Here is a 22,699-nt window from a genome sequence, read left to right on the forward strand (position 1 = left end):
CCTGTCTGGAAAAACCAGAGAGAGAGAGAGAGGCCAAGACCTTGTCTCAGAAACAGTCATGGCAGGCCAAGGCCGAGCAGAATAGCCAGGGGAGCAGGATGTGAGCCTGGAGGAGGACACGGGGCATCACCCCTCGGTGACAGGCGGCTAGCAAGGAGGACAGAGTGAGAAGTGATGCCTCACAGGGACAGGAGCAGGCGGAGGTGGGTGGTGAAGTCACAGGTGGGGGAGGGTCGGTCTCAGCCAGCTGTGGTAGGGTGTCTTAGCCAGCTGCGGCAGGTGGGTCACACGGGGTCAGGGACGCCGGGCGCGGCTCACCGAGATGCAGGTGCCGTGGCTGCCACAGTAGGCTGAGCACTCCTGCAGGCCGCAGTCTGGCCCTCCCCAGCCCGGCTCACAGACGCACACGCCCGGGGACTTGCACTGCCCGTGGTTCCGGCAGCCTCCCGGACACAGGGAGAAGCGGAAGGACGCGTTAAAGCCCAGCAGGTTGTAGTTGGCATCGCTGAAGAGGTGGAGCAGCATCTACAAGGCAAGAGGGCGGGCAGTGGGCAGGCTGCCGGCGGGCGGTGCACCGCCGGGGGCCTCGCACCCACGAGATGAAAATGACCTTAAACTTCCGGCCCTCCTGCCTCCACTTCCCCAGGAGGGCATTGCCAGTGTGCACCACCACACCTGTTTATGGGGTGCTGGGGAGCGAACCCAGGACTTTGTGAGTGCCGGGCAAATGCTCTACCACCGAGCCACGTCCCCAGCCCACACCCCCTCCCTTTGTCTGCTGTGGGCACGAGGAAGCTCCTGTGTGTCGCTGTTCCTGTGTGTCCCTTCATGGGGCAGGGTTTCCATGTGGGCCGGGCTGGTGTCAGGAGAAGAGGGGGACCTGGGAGCAGGCGGCCCACCCGGTGGCACTGACCTTGCCTGAGGAAGCCTCGATGGGCGGGGGCCGGGTGCTCCCGCTCAGACTGGCGAGCAGGGGGCCCTGGGGCGAGTCACCGTCATACACAAACAGGTAGTCGTAGGTGCACTCGGTGTCCAGGAAGAGGAAGTCCAGCAGGATTCGGTGCTGAGGGCTCGGGGCTGGGAAGGGAGCGCAGGGGTCCACGTGAACCTTCTCAGAGGACCCACGCTTCCCCCCCACATCAGCACACCTGGGACAGAGAGGACGGGAACTCGAGGAACCGGCATGCAGCTCTGCTCCTGAGCAGAAACTCAGGCCAGGCCCCTCTCAGCAGCCCCTGCACAGCATCCGGGACACCAGGCCAGGCCCTAGGCGGCATGTCACAGGACAAGCCCCTGTCCTCCCCAGGACAATGACCTCTTCTCGGAGCATGCAGGCCCCAGCCCAGCAGCCGCTCCTGTCTGCGCAGTCTGGTGTACACTCACACAGAACAGCTGCTGCCCTCTCTGGACCGGTCTCACACGGAAGACACAGTCTAATGATACTGTGCCAGAGCCAACACCTTTGTTTTTTCTCCTTTCCTTTTCTTTTCTTTTCTTTTGGTTTAAAAAGAGAGGGGCTCATTGTCCTCGAACTCAAAGATCCACCTGCCTGTGCCTCCTGAGTGCTGCGATTATATGTGTGTGCCAGCACTGGGCAGGAGCCAAGATCTTTAGACCAAAATTGTGGATACAGCTCAGTGGTAGAGCCCCTGCCTAGAATCCCCCAGTGAGGGGCTGGGGTGTGGCTCATGGGTAGAGCCCCTGTCTAGAATCCCCCAGTGAGGGGCTGGGGTGTGGCTCAGTTGTAAAGTGATTGCCTAGCATGCCCAAGGTTCTGGGTTTCAGCTCTTCAGAGAGAGAGCAGTGAAGAGAAAAAGGGGTTGTTTCACCACTGAAATGTGCTAATAGATTTCAGCAGTAGCTCTGTATGCAACTGGAAACTGTGTAATGTAATCTGAAACTGAACTATGTTTTTAGTGGGAGGCTGGTTTGTGTGGGTGCACGTTTGCACCCATGTGTGTGATGCAGGTTTGCATGTTGAAGTTTCTTGCAAAAGGCAGAAATCAGAAGGAAGAGGGCCTGGAGAGATGGCCCAGAGGTTAGAGGTCAGAGGTTAGGCTGCTCTTCCAGAGGTCCTGGGTTCAATTCCCAGCACCCACACGGTGGCTCCCAAGCATCTATAGTGAGGTCTGGCGGTGTGGCCACCTCCTCTGGTGTGGCATTGTACACATAACAAATAACTGTGTTTTAAAAAGAAGAGAAGTGAGGCTGTCGGATCACACCTCTCATCCACGCTGAGGAGGAGAAAGCAGGAGGAAGAGAGGTTCAAGGGACACCGGTGCACCTTGTTATTTTTATTTTCAGAGTCAGGGTTTCTCTGTGTGTCTGTCTGTCTGTCTGGCCCTGGCTGTCCTGGAACTCACTCCATAGACCAGGCTGGCCTTGAACTCTGCCTGCCTCCTCCTCCCGAGCACTGGGAAGTTTGCAAAGTGCTGGGACTGTGGCTTAGCGGAGAGCACCTGCCTGTGCAGGGAGGGCGGCTCAGGCAGGTGACTGGTTCCAGCACCAACAAGGACCAAGGAGCTGGACGGCACCAGCTCCTCAGGGGAGCGTCAGCGGGGAACCAGAGGTGAGACCGGCTGGCAGAGGCTTGCCCAGAGTGCGCCAGGCCTGGCCCCAAGCACACACCAGGCGTAGCCGCCCACACCTGCACTGCAGTGCGCACAGGAGGTGCAGCAGGAGGGTGCTGTCTCCCAGCATGTCCGTCTCAGGCCTGCACAACTGCGGGACCAGCCCATCTCCAAAACAGACAGCCCTGGGGGACGGCGGCGCGCTCCTCCTCGGAACTACCCAGCCTGCCTGGATTTTATGGGTCTCATGAGCCTTCACTGCCTTGTCTGTAAAATGGGAACTGCTTTCCCTACCCGCCAAGGCTAGTGTGAACACTCAACAAGGTGACTACAATTTGCTAGCCCAGAGGCTTGGCCAGCACGGCCTGCCGCTGTCCTTGCCTCCACAGCCTGAGGCCTTGGCCAGCATGGTCTCTAGGTTCATCTAACTTGACCCTTGGGCCTGGCCTCCTCTGCTAAAAAGCTCCTGGCCTTCCCAGCCCAGGAGAAAAGGCAGCCGCTGACCTGCTGTGTGGAACTGCCCTCTCTGCCCTGTCTCTGCCACCAGCGCGGCAGATTTCTGAAGGGCATCCAGAATCCTGCTCCACAGGGAGCCAGGCCTCTGCACAAGCCTCCTCCAGGAAGCCTGCCCTGATGGTCGAGGTTGGGTTGAGCCTCTCTGAGACTCACATCGCAGCATGCTTTTCAGTCCTCTGTGCCAAGACTGCCTGCGGCCAGGGCTACTCTCCTGCAGTGTAGGAGCCCAGGACACGGGACCTGGGCACAATTTTTTCACAAGGACCGCCTTGGCATAATGCCTGGTGCTGAGCAAGAGCTGAGTAGTTGCTGGATGAGGGAACGGAGAGACACACAGAAGCACAGTGACTGGTCAGCAGGGACAGGAGGTCCAAGGCCACCCTGGGCCATAGCCAGAGCTAGCCCATAGGCAGAAACAAAACAAAAAGGCACAAGTCATATAAACAGCCATATGAATACATGCAGGTTGTGTTTGTACTGAGCAACATACATTTAGATACATATGTGTATTAACAAGCTTTAAAAGGGAAGCATACATTTGGGAGCATATGGGAGAGTCTGGGGGAAGAAAGGGGAGCAGGGAAATGATGTAATTATATTGTCATCTCAAAAAATAAAAGAAGTTTTAAAAAGTTTGGGCTGAAGAGATGGCTCGCCAACTTAAAAAACATGTGACTTGTAGACAAGCCAGGTTCGATTCCCGGCACCCACACAGGGCTTACAACCCTCAGCTGCAGGGATCTGACACCTCTTCCTACCTCGGGCACCAGGCACACACGTCACACATACATACATGTAGGCAAACACACATACAATTCTAAATTAAAAAAACAAACACACACAGAGCCGGCTGTGCCGAGGCACCCCCGAAGTTCCGATATTTGGGACAGAATCAGAAGGGTCATCCTTGGTATGTTCTGGACCAGCCTGGGGTATGTGAGAATCAAAAAACAAACAAACAAACAAACAAACAAAAAAGACCAAAACCTAAGAAGAAGGCGGGGACAAAGAGGAGGAAAGACAGATGAATAGACAGACGGAGAAGCTGACCACTGCCTCGGGCTTTCACACTACAGATACCTGACCAGAGCTGGTGGCCAGACCATACAGATCCACCTCACGGTTTGGAGAAGGCGCAAGAACCATTCAGCATAACCAAGAACCCAGATCTCCCAGAATCTCACCGGCCTTCACCCTGCTCCGTTCAGCCCGAGAACAAGCGCGTTTGTCAGGAGCCTGTAGGAGGCAGGCTCACCGTCAGCCCGCCTCCCAGAGCTCAGGGTTTCCGGGGTCTACCCCGCACCATTCCCGAAGGAAATGTGACCCCAAGCCCCACCTCCCGCGCTGCTCTGGGGGAAGCAGGTGGGAAGCCTGGGACCAGGGCACACACAGTCACGGTAGGGGGCCGGAGGCACACCCAGCGGCAGGCTGAGGGCTGAGGCAGGCCAGCCTGGGCCACAGACAATAACAAAAGCCACCAACCCACTTAGACCCTTGGGTTATTTTGAAACAGGGTCTACCATATAGCCCAGGCTAGCCTCTAACTTTGGTCCCTTTTAAGTACTCAGATTACAAGCTTGTACCAACACTTTATTTTTTATTTTTGTTCTGTTTTTTTGAGACAGGGTTTCTCTGTGTGGCCTTGGCTGTCCTGGACTCGCCTTACGATCAGCGGGGAGCGGCCATGCCGGCTGCACTACCACTCTTCGCTGAGACTGGTGGCTTCTTAGAGGTGACATGTGCCTCGCACACCCACATTCAACCGGCCTGCTCCCATCTCACTGGAGGAAACCAGACCTGTCTCCCTGCAGGGCTCCCACATCAGCCTCTGCCCACTCGGGACTCAGTTTCCACACCCAGGCTCTGGCAGACAACAATGCCTGCTCTACACCATTCGGTGGCCGAACTGCCAGCGTGACACTCGGGGACCAGCTCCGGCTCCTCACCTCCCTCTCCTGCACAGACATCCGAGACAAACCTAGCCACCGGCGCTAAGACACACCAGCCTCCCTCACGCTGCACAGCGGCCACTCACCTCTGCAGCCCTGTGAACGCCTCTAAGGCTCCGGTGGCTGTCCTTCTGTCCCTCCCCTAGGCCTACTCCCCACCTCTGCCTCAGCCCCGGGTTCAAGCCCAAGCAGCATACAAAGCATGGTGCACACCTGTAACCCCAGAACGAGGGAGGTAGAGGCAGGAGGATGAGGAGTTCAGGGCCAGCCTCAACTACACAGCCATCTACTTCAAGCCACTGGGATACCTAAGATTCTGTCTTAAAAAAAAAAAAATCCTGCAGGCTGGAGATGGCTCAAAGGCTAAAACAAAAAACAAAAAGAATTTTTTTTCAATCTGTAGCCCAGGCTGGCCTTAACCTCCCAAGCCTCCCCCTCCTGCCTCGGGCACCAGTCAGCGTCTATCTGACTAGAGTACCTTCTTATCTGTTTCAGCATACTAGATTTCCGCAGACACTTGCTCAAAAGCATCTCCACTCCTGTTCCCTCCCATCCATGGCCCTGTGTCAGCGCCCTGAGGCAGATGTCTTCCCTAGGCTTCCCTGCGCCCTGAAAGCCCATAAGAACGGGACTGCCTTTGCACAGGCTGCTCCTTCTTTCTAGAATGTTCTTCCTCTCAATTCCTGGCTGATACCCATAGACGCCTTGGTCTCAGCTCTAACATCTCTTCCAGAATGCTTCTCTGCTCTCCTCACTCCTCTGGTATGTCACTGTTAGGATATGACATACTGTAAGGACTGCTTCAAAGATGGTCCCTGGCCTTCTGCTATGTCACGGTGGCATATGTAATTTCTGGCACATGAATGACTGAGACATCGGTTTTATTGAAGTATTTAAACACCACAACAACCCTAACAGCATTCATTGGACATTTACTACAGGAGATGGCTATTCTGGGTTGTCAACCTGACCCCAGCTGGGACTAAGACCCAGATACCTGGACATTTACTACAGGAGATGGCTATTCTGACCCCAGCTGGGACTAAGACCCAGATACCTGGACATTTACTACAGGAGATGGCTATTCTGACCCCAGCTGGGACTAAGACCCAGATACCGGGACATTTACTACAGGAGATGGCTATTCTGACCCCAGCTGGGACTAAGACCCAGATACCTGGACATTTACTACAGGAGATGGCTATTCTGACCCCAGCTGGGACTAAGACCCAGATACCGGGACATTTACTACAGGAGATGGCTATTCTGACCCCAGTTGGGACTAAGACCCAGATACCTGGGCACGCCTGTGCGGAATTATCTTTCCTTAGCCAAATCATTTAAAGTGGAAAGACTCACTTACAATCCAGATCTCCTTTTTTCTTTTTCTTTCTTTCTTTCTTTTTTTTTTTTTTTTTTTTTTTTGAGACAAGGTTTCTCTGTGTAGCCCTGGCTGTCCCCGAACTCCCTCTGTAGACCAGGCTGACCTCAAACTCTGCCTGCCTCTGCCTCTGCCTCTGCCTCCACACTGCTGGGATTAAAAGTGTGCCCCACCACCACCTGGCCGGATCTCTTGAGAAGGGAAGATCCATCTTTAATCTGGGCCGGACCGTCTGCTGGTGGTGTACAGAAAACGCACGAAAGAAGAAACCCTGCTCCCTTTGCCTGCCTGCTGTCACTTTCACTAGCAGGTCCGTTCCTTCACTGGCATTAGAACCGACTTCTTTGTTACTCCGGCATATACTGGATTTCCGGACCTTCTGCAGGTAGACAGCCATTGCTGGGTTAGCTGGGCCACAGCCTGTAAACCATTCTAATCTATAAGGCTTCATTCTCTAAGTTCTGTCTCTCTAGAGAACCCAGACTAATACACTATGCCAGGCATCACGCGTGTCTGTTTATTTTTACCTGATGCCTTTCTTTTTAACTAAGGGAAGTACTACAGTTATGTCCATTTGGAGTAAAGGAACCAGCCTTCCAAATTCATCAGTCCAAAAATCACACACCTCGTATGAAACAGAGCCTAGATCCTAAACCAGGCGAGTGAACGCAGAGGCCAAGGTCCGTCATCCTAGACGAAAACCCGTCACGGACACTCCTAGTTTGTAACTGTCAGTCTGACTCTCCAAACATTCCCTCTCGTTGCTCTCATTAGGGCCCGGGCTGGCTGCAACCCGGGATGCTCGGCACACGTCCTGGAACGCAGCCGGGCTCTGGGAATGTGCTGTGTTGAATGAACGCACGGATGAATGAACTGGCGACCGAGTGAGTGACCCGCGCGGCCTCACTCACCCTCGATAAGCCACTCGCAGTTGCCATTGACGCTGTAGTTGCCCGCACCGTCCGTCACGAAGCCTGGCGCCTCCCGCAGCACCTGCCGCTGCCCCTTGCAGTCACCCGCCAGGACCCTGAGCGACCAGGGCCCCAGCACTGCCAAGGCCAGCGCCAGGGCCGCGGCCAGAGCCCCGCCCAAGGCCATCACCGCCGCCGGCACCGAGCCTCAGAGAGCGGGGGGCCGTGGAGACCGGAGGGGACCCTCGATGGCAGACGCAACCTTCACAGGCGCGGCATGGCCCCGCAGTCCCGGCCAGGGAGAGGGCCGCGGGGGGCGGGCCCTGCGGACGCGGGGAAGGCCCCGGAGACGGGGTCCTTGTGCAGGGGGCCGCCCGCTAGGGCCCGTAGGGGTCCCCGATGGACACGAGCCCCCATAGGGGGAGAGGCGACCCCGCAAACCGCGTCCGGCTGTGGCACTCGGGCCGCCGCAGGGCCAAACCGGCCATAGAGACGGCGCCCGCGGCCCAGCGCTCCACGGCCCAGCGGGGCCCTCCGCGGGGGGAGCCGGCCCGGGGACGCCTGGGGAGCGCCCTCGAGGGGGCGGAGCCTGCGCGCAGGGAGCGGAGGCCTCGGGCCGCCGAGGCTGAGCCGCCCGCGCCGCCCTCCTGAGCCCGACGGGCTGGACCACCGAGAGCGGGGACTCCCGGGCCAGAGCGGCCCGAGGAAGCCCCGCGGGGCGGGCGGGAGCCGCGCAGCTGCGCGGGCGGACGGGCCGGGAGGAGGCGAGAGGCGGCGGGCCAGAGCGGCGCTGGGAGGACCGCGGCGCGCGGCCCCGCCCCTTCCCAGGACGACTTCCGGGAGCCCCTCCCACCCGCCCGAGCGCTTCCGGCCGCCGCCGCTGGAGGGCGCCTGCGCCGCTCGCCGGGCGCCCACACCCGAGATGCCCTCCCGGATGCACGCGCGGAGCCCCCCCCCCGGGCTTCGAAGGTTCCTAAGTGCCGTCAGGGCGTGAACGAAGCCGGAAGCCTGGTCGGGCGGCCCAGACGCGCGCCCTCGCGGGGACCCGTGTTCGAGGCCTCGCGCCGGCGGAGGCGCAGGCCCAGCAGCGCCCCCGTCCGGCGCCGCACGCCGACACACACGCACGCCGCAGACACGCGGCCTCGCTCTGTTGTTATTGTTATTTAATTAAACCGGGCTGTGGATAAAAACTCGACGAATCCTCTTTATTTTGGCAAGAAGAGAAGTCGTCTCCTGCCGGGAGCCGCGGAGAGGGCCCCGGCGTGCGGGCGGGGGCGGGCGGAGCGCGGGTCCGAGGTCCCGCGCGGTGGCTCGGGGGTCGCGGGGTCCTGGAGGGTCACGGGGAGGGTCCCGGCGTGGTCGCGGCGGTCCCGGAGTCCGGCGGGGGTCAGCGGTCTCGGCGGGGGCCGAGGGGGCGGAGGTCGCGGAACAGCGGGAGCCCGGAGTCCGGAGCCGTTCGGGGCGGGGGCTGAGGGAGGGGACGCGGACAGCGGCTCCCGCGGGGCCGTTTGGCACGGGGTGGGGGGGCGCGGGGCGGGGCGGGGGGGCGGCCGGGCCGGGGCGGGCGCTCAGAGCGGGGCCGCGGGGCCCCCGGCCGTGTGCATGCTGAAGTACTCGGTGAAGCCGGCGTGCGGCGCCGCCGTCTGCGGCACGAGCGGCTGGTAGCCCGGCGTCGGGCCGGCCCGGCCGGGGGGCGCCGCGGGAGCGGGCGGGGAGGCTGCGCCCGGCTCGGCCGTGGTCACCACGCGGCCCCGAGGGGCGGCCGCCGTCTCCTCCGCCTGCTTCCCGGCCTGGGGTGGGGGGTCAGGGTCAGAGGCCGCCCGGAGCCCTGGGGGGAGCAGATGCGGCCCCGAAGGCCCGTCCCCCGCCCCCTGGAGGACCCCCTCCCCGGGCGGGCGCCGCGTCAGTCGGGGCAGGGGCGGGCGGCCGCGCGCCTGGGCAGCGGGGCCAGGTACTCCAGGGGCGGCGTCGGGGCGCGCGGGGCGAACTCGGGCGGCGGCGGCGGCGGCGGGGGCACGGCGCGGGGGGCCCGCGGGGGCGTGCGCAGCAGCGCCAGGACCCAGGCGGGCAGCGCGGGCGCGGGCGGCGCGGGGGCGCGGAAGGCCGGGGGCGGGCTGGGGCGGGGCGCGGGCGGCGGCGGGGCGGGGAGCGGGGTCAGGTACTCCAGGGGCGGCGCCAGCAGCTCTTCGGGCGCCGGGGCTGCGGAGCTTACGGAGGAGGTGGGCGGGGGGATGGAGAAGAGCTCCGTGAAGTTGGGCACCGAGTCGCTGATGAACGTCACGTTTCCGTAGACGTGCTGCGGGAAGGCCTTGTCCGCGGCTTGGCTCCCTCCGGGCCCGGGGACCCCCGCGGAGGCGATCTGCGAGGTACGCACGTGGTACGGGAAGTTCTTGTTGGCCGCCGACGGTCGGGTCATGATCTGAAGGGGAAGTCAGGCGCGGGTTAGAGAGGCAGTGTCCAGGCCCCCGGACGGTCCCCTCCACTTGACCCACTCAGACTGCCTGAGACACAGGAGTGGAAGGTCTCCGTGCACTCTGACCTTTCCCCTGTGCACCTAGTTCCTGTGCTGGGCGTTTCCTCCATCACAATCCTGACTACAGGGTCATAACTGGTTGGTTGAGGGCAGTGTCCTGTGCTGGGCAGGATGATGGCCGCCAGCCGCATGTGGCTTAAACTGATCAAAATTAAGTGTAAGGTTGTTTCTCAGCAACTTGCCGCAGAGAAAGAAGACTGGACATTGCTTCACTGCTCTTTTGTGTTTGTGTTGGTTTTGAGAGGGTCTCATATAGTACAAGCTGGTCTCAAACTCCACTGCATAGATAAGGATGCCCTTGAAGTCCTGACCCCCCCCCCCCCCAAACCTCCTGATTCCTCCCTCCACCTTCCCGGTGCCAGAGTACGGATGTTCAGCGCCGTCCAGCCTGTGTGTATAAACACAGAAGGTGTTTAGAATGTCAGCTCCTTAAAGGCAGGAACTTGACTCTTCTTTTGGGACAGGGTATGTAGCATCCTCCTGCCTCAGCCACCAAGTGCTTGAATTAACAAGTATTTACCTCCAGAGTTAGCTCAGAACTTGACTTTTTTGTTTGGGGCTTCTCTGTGTACCCTGGCTGACCTGGAACTCTAGCCTCGGACTCAGATCCACCGGATTAAAGGCATGAGCCTCCACCACGCCCGGGCTAGAACCTGACTTTTCTATTCCCTGTTAAACCCCAAGCTGAACCTAGAGCAGTGCCTGGCTGTGAGCAGACAGTGGTGAAGGTTTTCCAGAACGCTGGTGGGGAGTCTAGATCCCGCTGTGTTCCGCACTCCAGACGCTCAGAGCCACCTCCCAGGGGTCCTGGGTGAGCAGTGGGGAGCCGGCGGAAGGGGAGGTAACAGGCGGGAACTTGTCTGCACGCCCCTGGCGCGGTCCCTCACTCTGGGATCTGGGGCAGCTAACTAAACAACCTGAGCCTCGCCACCCAAACAGGATTGCAGCGCCTATCTGGAAAGATGAGAGGGTGGAAATGAGACGCGCCGGTGCCGAGCCTCTGTGAGGTGGGTGCTCTGTTTCTTCTCTTCCTGTCCCTTCTGACTTCCTGCTGAGCTCATGACATAGCAGCCAAGGAAGATGAGCAGATCTACGCTTACGCTGAGTCCTAAGGCAGGGATGGCAGAGCAGTCCCTTCCCCAGGGCGGGCGGCAGGCCCCAGGGTTAGGGTTAAAAGCCTCCGTGGTGCTTATTTCTTTGTTCTTTTCTTTGAGGCAAGGTCTCATGTGGCCCAGAAAGACCTCAAAAACTCTATTTTTCTGTCTGATTTTTTTCTGCTGTGTTTCTGTGGACGACTTGAACTCCTGATCCTCCTGCTTCCGCCTGCCCAGTTCTAAGGTCACAGGCATGTGCTAGCGCATCAAATTTATCTACCTCTTTTTGTGCACCGTCCCCTATGTGAGCCCTGACTATCTGCCAAGGAGAATAGGATTCTAAGCCTCTGTTCTGCCACCCAAGGCCATGGGATCCTGGTGATTCATCTCCCTTTTCAGGGCCTCAGCTTTCTACTCTCTGTATAGTATGGACAATGACTCCTGGACTGTCTGGCAATTGAGCAAGAAAGCCAGGAAAAAAAAAGTATGACTATGGCTGGAGCCTGGTGTGCTGGTGAGTCCCAGAACTTGGGAGGCCAAGATAGGAGGTTTGCTGTGATATCAAGGGCAGTCCAGGGCTATACAGCAAGATTTGTCTCAAGAAGGGGATGGCGACAGGCAGTGGGGGCCTTTAATCCCAGCACTCAGGAGGCAGAGGCAGGCGGACCTCTGACTTTGAGGCCAGCCTGGTCTACAGAGTGACTCCTAGGACAGCCAGGGCTACACAGAGAAACCCTGTCCTGAAAAACCAAAAGGGGGGGGGGGGCGCAGCGGGGGTTGGGGAGGACGAATAGGAGAAATGGAGGTAAGAAGCGGGCTGGGTGGAGACAGGTGCCCAGGGGACAGCCGGTGGCTTAACACTAAGCCGGGTGTGCCGGAGCACATCCTAATCCCAGATACAGCCCAAAAGGCCGAGGCAGGAGGACTGTAGGAGAGCTGAGCCTGATCTGAGCGACACAGTGACGCTGTCTCTAAAGGAAAGATTCTAACTGGGTGTTGTGACAGCCTTGATCCCAGCACTCAGCAGGCAGAGGAGACCTAGGCCAGCCTGGTGTACGTGGGAAGTTTCAGGTCGCCCAGGGCTACGCAGCTCCTATCTCAAAAATGCACCAGTAAATGTGTATGAGAACTGTCACCCGGAAGAGGGTGTGAGTGATGCCAGCTAAAAACAAAACTAACAGGTAAGGCTGAGAGCTTCCTGGTGCCCAGGTCTGGTGTAAACATTCAGATCCATGCTCCCGGAGCCCTGACCTGTCCCACCTGCTGCTTGAACAAAGAAGGGGGAAAGGAGGGACAGGGTGGGGTGGGAGGACAGCCAAGGGCTGTGGGGTGGTGCTGGTGCAAACAGTCGAGTGGAGACCCGGGCCGGGGCAAAGAGAGGCCAGGAGACAAGCTAAGAGAAGTGACAGCGAAGGCGGGCTCTGGGGACAGGGCAGAGTACCCGGCAGGCTTTGAGATGTGCCCTCCGGGAGATGGGGCCCAAACGTGGGCCCCCAGTCAGCACACGGGAGACTGAGTGGGACGGCACGAGTCGGAAGCCAGGCTAGACTGCCAGCAAGCCCATTCCAAAAAATAAGGACGGAGTGATGGACAGTCCCGGCTCTGAGCCCCACCCACCGCCACAGCCGCCTCACCAGGAACACGCCGTGGGCGTACAGGTGCACTCCCAGCTGGATGCCGTTGACGATCTTCTCCCGAGCCCACTTCGGGATCCCGAAATTGGCGATCAGAGCCGTGACGGGAACAGCGAAGAACCTGCGGGAGGTCAGGGCAGACAGCTGCCGCCACTCTCCACCCTGTCCCAGGCCCCCACCTCCCCGCCATCACTCACGGCCGACCCCATGGCGGATGAGTGCCCATGGTGGCCTTTGAAAGCCAGGTGTGGAAACTGTCCAGGAACCCAAGGGCCTGGGAAATTCCAGTGGGCAGACGAGGCTGAGTCTGACCCCACCCTGGCCACTGACAGGGCCCCAGCAGGCACCCCCCATAATAGTTAAGGGCCTGGCTGCATGTTTCCAGACGTGTGTGTGTGAATTCCAAACGTGAAACGTGTGTGAATTCATGTAACTCTCACACTGAGTCTGGGGAATGCAATATGGTTTCCATTTCCAATAACAGACGTGGAAGCAAAGGGCTTGTCGGAGAGCCGCTGATTTGGAAGCTTTGGAGCTGGGACCTTCACCCAGGCACCCTGGCTTGGACTCTGCCTGTTTCACATGAATATTGCTGAACAATTTTAACTGAGGTTTTGGTCTTTTGTTTTCATCACTATGCCTCCACCTCCCAAATACTGACATGTCTGGCTATTAACTGAGCTTTTATTGAATACTAGCTGTGACAGACACTAAACCTTCATACATTATCATTTTGCTTTGTTTTTCTCTGGACAGGTTTTCTCTGTATAGGCCTCGCTGTTCTGGAATGTGGCCTCCGCCTCCTGAGTGCTGGGGTAAAGGCCTGTGCCACCACACCTGGCCTCAAAGGCCGTCCTGGAAACAGCCCTGTCCTGTGAAGCACCGTGACAGTCTATAAATACTTCACAGAAGTTTGGTTTGATTTTCAAGACAGTCTCGTGTAGCTCAGGCTGGCCTTCAACTCCTGATCCTCCTGCCTCTGCCTCCCGAATACTCTGATTACAGGCAGGAGCCACCATGCCCAACTCAGTGACTTTTTATTGTTTCTTTGGGTTTTGCTGTGGTTGTTTAGAGCTGTTATCTGACTATGTAGCCAAGGCTGGCTCCTAACTTGTATCCTCAAGAATTAGCCTCCCAAATTCTGGGACTATGAAAGACTTTTTTGGTTTGGTTTGGTTTGGTTTGGTTTTGGTTTTTGAGACAGGGTTTCTCTGTGTAACCCTGGCTGTCATGGACTCGATTCATAGACCAGGCTGGCCTCGAACTCACAAAGATCTGCCTGCCACCCCCCCCCCCCCAGTGCTGGGAGTAAAGGTGTGTTCTACCACACCAGGCTGAGTTTTGTCCCCTCCCTTCCCCCCCACCATGAAACGGTGGGAAGTATTTATTTTCCTGGATCATAAAGCCAGGAAGTGGCAGGCCTGTCTTGAAAGCTCATTTTCCTTCCTGGGAACGTCCTAGGTTGTGGGGTGAGGCAGGTTGGGGCCCGGCGTGTCTCACCAGAGGGTGTAGGCAGCAAAGAAGGGCACGTAGAAGGGCTGCTTCTCGGGGAAGTGGCGGAGGGACACCAGCACAGCGTAGCAGAACCACACGTAGGCCGCGACCTGCAGCCCGATCAGCCCATAGCCCGCCGGGGACTCGTACGTGTACAGGACCTGGCCCGGGTCAAAGAACTGGACCCACAGAGGCCTCATAGCCCTGGCCTCTGACCTGGGCCCAGCCCTGGGACAGGCCCGGCCAGAGTAGGTAAGCTAGGGACGGGGCCGGCAGTGTAGTAAGCAGCCCTCGGCGGCTGCCCTGTGCCCGCCGGGACTGAGTGCTCCAGCTCACACCCCGGGTGACCTGGTCCAGCCACACCGACACCCTGAAGGAGGCGCTACCACCTCCCACGCAGGTGACGGAAAGCCTCCAAAGAGCCCTGGTGGTGGCTAAGATCCCCCTAACTTCACAGGGGGAACCACCCAGAGCAGGCAGGCGTGGGAGTGACAGGCCAGGAAGTGGGGAGCCTTAGCAGAACCAGGTTTCTGCCACTTTGACATGGAGCTTAAATGTGAGAGACAGGAGGAGGGTGGGCTGAAGGACGGCTGGGGAGGCAGAGGCTGGGGGAAGGGTGTTGGGGGGGCAGAAGAAGCCTGGGCTACTCACTTCTGCCTCGTAGATGAGCAGCACCACGTGCGTGAGGGTGTACAGGGTCATGTACACAGACAGCTTCACGGAGCCCGAGTGGCTGATGCGGCCCCTGGCAAGCCGGCCGGAGGGGAGACAGCAGGGTGGGTGCCGTCAGGGCGAGGGGGCGGCCGCACCCCACCTCCACCTCCCTGCCCTGTCCCCTCCTCCCCACCCCGTGAGCCGCCCCTGCCCGGGCACCGTGTCACCGTGAATCCCTTCCCCAGAAGGATGAGCGTGAGCAGGAAGATGAGGAAGCTGGAGGAGAAGAGCAGCTTGGCTGGGAAGGGAAAAAAGGTAGCTCAGGCCTAGGCTCAGGGTGACAGCCCTGCCGAGGCTTCGGCCCTCATGGCTCCGCCGCGTCCTCACCCAGGATTTTCACGCTGGCGTTGCCAACGCCATCCGTGGCATATTGGCCCCAGTAGATGCAGAAAAACAGGAGGCTCAGGACTGAAGGAAAGATGAAGACCAGCGTTGGGACGTCGCTGTCCTCTGGAACTGACCCAAACAAACGTCTGGCCCTCGGCCACCATCAGAAGTCCAGAAATTGTAGGTACAAGCCACTAGGAAACGGCCTCAGCCTCCCCAACCCCCAGGAGCCGTCAGGCCGGATTACAGCCTTCCTTCCCTTTCCTCAGACCTAGGAGTGTAGACGGACATTGTCCTCCCAGGGGTCTGGACCCCAAGTCCCTCTTCAGAGACCCCAAAACCTCACCCTCCACTCCTGCCGCGGCCATGAACATTTTATACGTTGTGTGGAGTAATTGTCGGCCTTTCAGCAAATCTAAGAAGGAAACCAGGAAACGCTGTGCCCAGGCTGGGGGTGGGGGCTTTCCCACTCCTAACCCTCCCGTCACGGGTTCTACTCACAACCAAAGTAACAGGAGAGGACAAAGATGAGGGTGAAGATGAGGAGAAAGGTCACGTCTGTCTCCAGGATCCCTGGGATCAACGGAAGGGGTGGGAGAAGGCCTTCTGAGTGGGTATCTCTGCCTGCTCCAGGGCCCGGCCCCGCCTGGTCCTCCAGGATCTACTCACCAAACTCGTCAGCTGAGAAGTGCCGCGTCCAGAAGGACTTGCCGTTGGTGAGAACCATCTCGTACTCCAGCTGCAGCCCCTCTCCCTGTGGGGAGTGGGGGGCCTAAGGGGAGCTCTGGGAAGGTAGGGGAGGGCGGCAGGAAGGGGAGGGACGGCAGCCCGGCGGCTGGCCAGCGCCTTACCCCACACTTGCTGAGCGCGATATACCACCATCGCTCCCGCACGGAGCGGAAGCTGCGGCCACTGGAGCAGCTGAGGTAGCGGGTCCCATCCTCCAACACCACCTGGGGAGGAGCCGGAGGCTGAAGCCTGGTCTCAGGGCGGCAGGCCCTGCGCCTCTACCTGAGCGCTGCGCCCACCTGACAGCCTGACCAGGCGTACTGCGTGGTGAGGTTGATGACCTGGTTGTTCTCCGGCCTGATCACCGACTCCTTGGCCAAGCAGTCCTAGGGCAGGGACACGGTCACCCTGAGAGTGGCTGTGGCCTCCTGCCCCTCCGAGCCACCCCACACACCGAAAGCCCTCACCTTGTCCCTTGCCTTGTACACAGCTGGCCACTGGGACGGGTCGTCGAAATAGAGGAGGATGTTCTGACAGCACTTGGCCTAGAGACCCAGAGATTCCGGCTGGGGTGTTTACGGAAGTGGGGCAGCGTTTGCCTTGGAGGGCCGAGGTGGCGTCCAGCTCCAGCTAGGCGAGCGGCCAGGGACACTCACCTCGGGGTACCGGAATCGGAAGTCCAGTCGGCCATAATCCGAGAGGAAGCAGAATCTCGTCAGGAACACCCAGTCCTGGCGACAGGACCCAGTGAGCCGAGGGCCCGGGACTCCGACCCTACCCTTAGGCCCTCAACTTTTCTTGCCTCCGGAGCCTCTCGGCTTCCCAGCCACAGGCGGCCAAGTCCCCTCCAGAATTCTCTCCGGGGCCTTCCGCTGTGTGTCCCAACTCCTGCTGCCCCGGTTTTCTCCCTCAATGTCCCCCAAGCTTCCCTCCCTCCTCCTCTCCCAGACACACTGAGCGCGACCGTGGCTGGCCGGGCGCACAGCCCCACGCCATCTGTCCTGGACTGTTGCTCAGCTGCATTCCCCGGCCACACGCGCGCCGCACGCCCCAGCCCCGGGTGGTCCCGCCAACCGCGCCATCCTGGGAGTCCGCGGCGGCCAGGCGACCTCCGCTCCGCGGCTGGAGGGGAGCTGTCCCTTCAGCACCAGCGAGCGCGGCCGCGTCCCCGGGCTCCGGCTCTCCCTCCGCCCCGCCCCGGCCCGGCTGACCCCCACGCCGCGGCCTCCGCCCGCCCGGCCCCCGCCTCCGGCCCGGTGGGGGCGCAGGGGGCGGGGCGCGCCTCCCGCCTGGTCCCGCAGCCCGGGAGCGCGGGCAGGGCTGGGCGCGCTCACCTCCTTGGAGCTGAGGTTGCCCCGCACGTACTTGGCGCGGGCGCGGGGGGACAGGGGCAGCAGCAGCAGCAGCAGCGGCGGCAGCAGACGGCGCAGCGCGGACGCCCGCGGGGGCTCCATCGCTCCCGCTCCGGCCTCGGCTCGGCGCCGGCTCCCGCTCCGGCCCGGTGACGGCGGCGAGAGCGCGCGGGCCGGCCGGCGCGCGCCCCCGATTAAAGGGGCCGCGGGCCGCAGCGGTCTCCGCCCCCTGCTCCGGGACGGACCCGGTGGGCTCCCGCCCGAGCGAGGGCCGCCCTCCCCGCTCTCCTGTCAGCTCGCCCTGCTCCTGCACGGGATGCGCGCGCTCGCGGACACACAGGGAGAGACTCTGTCCTGGTGACACACACACACACACACACACACACACACGGTGAAGCAGCCAGCAGAACCGTCCTTCCCGCTGCTTGCCCAGCCTAGGCTGTGAGCCCCAGCTGCTTCATAGGCGTGAGGTAGGTGCTAAGGAGCTAGCGCTCCTGCCGCTGCTAGGCTATCGGTGCCCAGGGGGCAGCGGAGAGCCCGGGAAGGCCTTCCGGCACCAAGGTCCGGCTTGATTTCCCTGCTCTGGCTCCAACGTTCCCGGCTTCCTCTTTCTCCCTCCACTGCAGAAACTCGCTGCTGCTCAAAATGCCATTTGAAAAGCTTTCTGGTCAGACACGGTGGCACACACACACCTTTAACCCCTGCACTTACGGGTGGGAGTGGGGACGGAGGCAGAAGTTCTGAGTTCTTGGCCAGTGTGGTCTATGCATTGACTTCCAGGCCAGCCAGAGCACACAGTGAGAATGTTTTAAAAACAACAAATAAAAGCAAAAAACAACAAAAAAACCCTTCTGGGGCTGGAGATGGCTTAGAGGTTAGGAACACCAGCTGTTCTTCCAAAGGTCACGAGTTCAACTCCCACAGCCACTTCGTGGCTCACAACCATCTATAATGAGATCTGGTGCCCTCTTCTGGCACGCAGGCACACATGCAAGCAGAACACTGTATAAATAAATAAATAATCTTAAAAAAAACAACAAAAAACCTTTCTGGTTGGGGACGGAGCCCAGTGGTACTGTTGGCCTAACATGTGGAAGATCCTGAATTACTTTCCCAACATGGCAAATAAATAAATTCCTGGTGTGAGACATGGAACAAGCAAACAGCACTTGGGAGACAAGACAGGTGAACTGCCTCAAATTCTAAGGCAGTCTGCCAGCCTGGTCTCCACTAAACTTTCAGGTCAGCCAGGGCTACCACAGGTGTACAGTCTCCAAAACAAACAGCAACCAAAACCGTGCAAACTGAGAAGGCAAAATAAGCCCATGGAAAACCTTTGAAGTCTTACCATGTGACCAGCTGTTAACAAGACAGATGATTACATCTTTGTGTGTATTAGAGAGTTATGCTGTGTTTTGTTGGGGTTTAATGAGCTCATGCAGTCCAGGCTCAAACAAAGGATAACTGTAAACTGTTGATCCTTGTCTCCACCACCCCACACACTGCTGCTCCTTAGGCTCCAGGAAGGTAACAGGTGATATACGCCTATCTTAGCCTTAGAAGTCAGAGCTAAAGAAAGCTGTCCCCACTTGGGAGGCAGAGGCAGGAGGATCTCTGAATTCAAAGCCAGCCTGATCTACAGAACAAGTTCTAGGACAGCCAGGGCTACACAGAGAAACCCTGTCTCAAAAACAACAACAAAGAATTTTTTAAAGGAGGAGGAAGAGGAGGAAAGAGAGAAAAGAAAAAAGAGAGGAAGAAAGAAAGAAAAAACAAAGAGGAAGAAAGAAAGAAAGAGAGAGAGAGAGAGAGAGAGAGGGAGAACAAAGGCCAGGAGGTGGTGGCATACACCTTTAAGCCCAGCACTTGGGAGGTAGAGAAGGACGATTTCTGAGTTCTAAGCCACTCGAACTTGCTCCTCTACAGAGCAAGTTCCAAGCCAACCAAGACTACAGAGAGAAACTGTGCCCCACCCCCAAAAAAAAGATATTTTTAAAAATAAAGCTGTAGCCAGGAGTGGTGGCACATGCCTTTGATCCCAGCACTCAGGAGGGAGAGACAGGTGGATCTCTTTGAGTTCTTGTCTAGAATCCAGGACAGCCAAGGCTAGTCAGAGAAACCCTGTCTCAAAAAAAAAGAAAAACAAAGATGCTCTCCTGAGACAGCCACTCACTGAAAATCAAGAGGACCAAGAAGATGTTTTATTGAGGTAACTGTGAGCGTAGGCTTCTGCCCGCCAGGCCTAACCTACAGTCTCCTCAGTACAGTCTCATTGGGGGGAAGGACCAGGCCTCTGGACTGCTCTGAGTGACCACCCAGGAGAGGCTGGGGAGTGGAGCAGGAGGGTTCGGGCTCCAGTCCAAGGCAGATGTTCGGGGCAACAAGGGTGACGGTGGCTGAGGTAGGGACTGAGGTGGGCAGATATCCCAGGGCTGGGGAGCGGGTGGGGTGGCTATGAGCCAGATGCTTTTCAGCATATCAAAAGCTGTTGGGGGACCCCACGCTGCTCCAGATGGTGAAGACGTGGAGGACAGGAAGGGCAGCTGGCGATCGGCAGGCGGCACCTGGCTGTCCCTGTGTGCAGGGGTGCTGCTGCACACCTGAGGTACGGCAAAGTCATGCCCCTTCGTCGCCTGTAGAGTCCTTGGCCTCTCTTCCCTTGGAGCGTGCTCAGGACCGCTGCTACAAGGCACCGTCCTCTGTCTCTCTGGGACCCTCGGCTTGGTCTCTGGCATGGAGGACAAAACATGGGGATCTTATCTGAACCACAGCAGAGAAGGGAAAGGGTGGGATGGCAGGTAGGAGCACTCACCAGGCAAGGGTGGCTGGCAGCCGTGGAGCACCAGGGCAAGATCAGGCATACAGCCATGGCAGCCTTGTAAGGTCCTCAGGATGGTGTCTCTGGCCTCCTGCACTAGGCTCCTCCTGGGAAAGGCCTGAGGCAGGATCAGCTGGCACTGCAGCTCCTCCAGCAGCTGCCCCAACACGGGAAGCACTGGGGAATTTGGGGGGCCTGGGCCTGAGCCTCCTGGAACCTGGTTCTCCTTATCTCTTGACTGGAGCGCCGGCTCTTGGGTTCTGCCTGAGCTGCAGCAGGACGTGGTGGGCAGCAGAGGACTACATGATTCCAAGGAGCCACTGTTAAGCAGCCGGGCCACATCCAGGGATTTCACCTCATGGTTGAAGAGGCCCCGGTGCTCCCGGCTCAGCCTGCCTTGAGTGATGACGACAAGCTTGGAGGCTGCAGAGGCCACAGGGTCCTGGAGGGGCACACATGGATCCCGGCTGGACGTGGGGCCATCCTGACGCATTGACTGCCGGTGGCTGCTCAACAGGGCCTTGTTTCGCTCCCGCCTAGTCTTGCGACGGCGAATACGCCCAGGTTTCTCAAGCTGCTGGAAAGGCTGAGGGAGGGGTCCACGGGGGTCCATAGTGTCCTAGAAGACATGAGTGGTCAGCAGATGTAAGTAAAGCAGGGACAGCCGCTAAGGGAGAATCGATGGCCAGGCAAAGGGGATGAAAGACGTGGGGACAGAGCCATCCGAAAAGGCCTGGCCACAGGAGTCCAAAATGATAGTTAAGAGTTAATAGGAAAAGATGTCAGGAAATGGAGACAAGGAAACAGAGAATAAGAACAGGGAAAAATTGTTTAAAATTGATAGCCAGGCCTAGTGGTGCAGGTCTGTAATCCCATCTGCTCAGGAACACTGCAGCGGAATCAAAAGTTCAAGCAAGGCCCACCTGGACCACAGAGTGAATTCCAACCTAGGTGCCTGTGAGACCCTCTATAAAAATAACATTCTTTAAAGAGTCTGTGTCTCGGGGGCTAAGAACCTCCCTCAGCAGGCCAGTAGAGATAGCTCGGGAGTTAAGAGCACTGGCTGCTCTTCCAGGGGACACAGGTTCAATTCCCAGCACCCACATGGTAGCCCAAAACTGTCTATAAGTAAGACACCAACACACATGAAATAAAAAGACTTAAAGGAAAAAAAGAGCAGTTAAGAGCACTAACAGGAGCACTCATTGCTCTCAAAGGACCAAGCTCATTGCCCAGACCCATGTCAGAGGAGTGGCACAGCCCAACTCTAGCTCCGGGGGATCTGGTGTCTTCTTCTGGCTTTTGTGGGCATCTGTACTCACAATCCACATACTCCCACACAGACTCAGAGAGAGAGAGTTAAAATAAACCTTAAAAAGAAAAACGTCTGGATCTTGCACGTATGAAAAAAGCCGGGGACACAGCCCAGTGACAGAGTGCCTGTGTAGCCACTGCACGGGAGCTGTGCGCCCATGCTCAGTGGCCAGTGTACGTATGCTTTCATACATACACTAAAACAAAGAGATGGAAGATGGACCAGGCAGAGGGGCACTTCCCTTTACCCATCCTCCTTCGGGGGACTGACTTCAGACTCTCAGCTTAGACTACACCTTCAGACAGTGTCTCAAAAAGAACAAAACAACAAAAAATGGCAGCTGGGAACACGATCCGGAGCAACTGGAGAGCTCGGGGAGACCAGGAAGAGATTTGGGACAGACGGGAAGTTGCGGGCTGGGGAGGCCCGGGGAGACACAGGAAGCGGAAACGGTCAAGGAGGGCAAGAGGCGCGCACATGGTGGCGGAGGTCCGCGATCCCCAACGTGGGAGGCGGCGGCGCGCTCAGAAGCGCACGGTCGTCTTCGATCCCCGGGTTGCGGCCGGCCTGCTCTTTAAAACCTAAAAGCAAGACGCGAGGCCGGAGGGCGGGCGCCCGCGGGGGCCGCAGGCCGGCTTCCGGTGGGACATGACCCCCGGGGGCCTTCGGGAGGCCGCCGCGGAGCGGGGCGTCGAGGCCCCGGGGCCGCCGAGGAGGCGGCCGAGGCGGTGGGGCCCGTGGGGGAGGGGTGCCTCACCCTCTTCGCGCTTAACGGGCCCCGCCCGGGCTCCACGTGGCTGTGCAGAGCGATGGCTCCCTTCCTCCAGAGAGCCGGGCCTCGAAGCTGTTCGCGCTCTCCCGGGCCTCGAGCGCGTGCCGAGCCAGTAAGCACGCCACGCGCATGCGCATCCTCGCCACGCCCCCCGCTCCCACTTCCCCGGCCGAGCACGAGGCACAGACGGACAGTTACAGCCCCGCTCATTGTCTCCGCCCCTTCTCACCGGATTGGCTCCGAGCCCTCCAGGCCCGCCCCCTGCTCGATGCTGATTGGCTTAGGCTGCTGGCAGCCTGCAGGACAGGCCCGAATGGAAGGCGCTGGGCGCCGTGCTCGCTATGCTCGCGGTCCCCACTTCAGAAAACCTTAAACTTGCCCAGAGCCTCTCCGCATACAGTTCGTGGAAGGATGGACGAGCCAGCACGGCTGTGAATGAATGCTGGGGAGTTTCGGCTCTCCGCCTTGTTTCAGAATTTCCTCCACCTCCAATTTCTCCGTCTGCACGTGTCCTCTCACGCGCTCTTAGGTTTTAAGGCTTTTGTCTGGCTTGCTCTGTTGCCCAGGCCAGCCTCTGCCTCCCAGCTCAG

At 59.1% G+C, this 22,699-nt stretch overlaps 3 protein-coding genes across 6 annotated transcripts in view; all 3 read right to left on the reverse strand.

The window, feature by feature from the left end:
* Megf8 (multiple EGF like domains 8) overlaps positions 1 to 7,871 on the reverse strand; it is a 44,629-nt gene extending 36,758 nt beyond the window's left edge. Inside the window, 3 exon segments of the mRNA XM_021661148.2 lie at positions 319 to 525; positions 914 to 1,077; positions 7,328 to 7,871. Of these exon segments, the coding sequence (XP_021516823.2) occupies positions 319 to 525; positions 914 to 1,077; positions 7,328 to 7,514 (558 nt within the window). The 5' untranslated portion in view covers positions 7,515 to 7,871.
* A 903-nt stretch (positions 7,872 to 8,774) lies between these two features.
* Positions 8,775 to 17,734, reverse strand: Tmem145 (transmembrane protein 145). 4 transcript variants are annotated; one of them, XM_060366410.1, is made up of 15 exons: positions 17,187 to 17,734; positions 16,509 to 16,583; positions 16,320 to 16,397; positions 16,152 to 16,238; positions 15,975 to 16,076; positions 15,793 to 15,895; positions 15,625 to 15,696; positions 15,470 to 15,538; positions 15,124 to 15,204; positions 14,956 to 15,034; positions 14,734 to 14,827; positions 14,089 to 14,192; positions 12,589 to 12,709; positions 9,540 to 9,746; positions 8,775 to 9,117 (listed from the first exon to the last, which is right to left on the reverse strand). In XM_060366410.1, the coding sequence occupies exons 1-15, from the start codon at positions 17,304 to 17,306 to the stop codon at positions 8,896 to 8,898; spliced, it is 1,614 nt and encodes a 537-aa protein (XP_060222393.1). In that variant the 5' UTR covers positions 17,307 to 17,734; the 3' UTR covers positions 8,775 to 8,895. The 4 variants fall into 4 exon arrangements, with proteins under 4 accessions (XP_060222393.1, XP_060222392.1, XP_021516832.1 ...); XM_060366409.1 differs by having other exon boundaries at positions 14,089 to 14,243; XM_021661157.2 differs by having other exon boundaries at positions 8,776 to 9,117; positions 14,089 to 14,261; positions 17,187 to 17,729.
* Positions 17,735 to 19,462: 1,728 nt separating this feature from the next.
* Positions 19,463 to 22,195, reverse strand: Prr19 (proline rich 19). The gene is made up of 3 exons (XM_021661139.2): positions 22,095 to 22,195; positions 20,017 to 20,641; positions 19,463 to 19,932 (listed from the first exon to the last, which is right to left on the reverse strand). Exons 2-3 carry the CDS (start codon positions 20,633 to 20,635, stop codon positions 19,463 to 19,465), a joined length of 1,089 nt encoding a protein of 362 aa, XP_021516814.1. The 5' UTR covers positions 20,636 to 20,641; positions 22,095 to 22,195.
* Positions 22,196 to 22,699: the final 504 nt, after the last annotated feature.

This window comes from Meriones unguiculatus, chromosome 14 (assembly GCF_030254825.1).
Source record: "Meriones unguiculatus strain TT.TT164.6M chromosome 14, Bangor_MerUng_6.1, whole genome shotgun sequence".
NCBI classification, from domain to species: Eukaryota; Metazoa; Chordata; class Mammalia; order Rodentia; family Muridae; genus Meriones; species Meriones unguiculatus.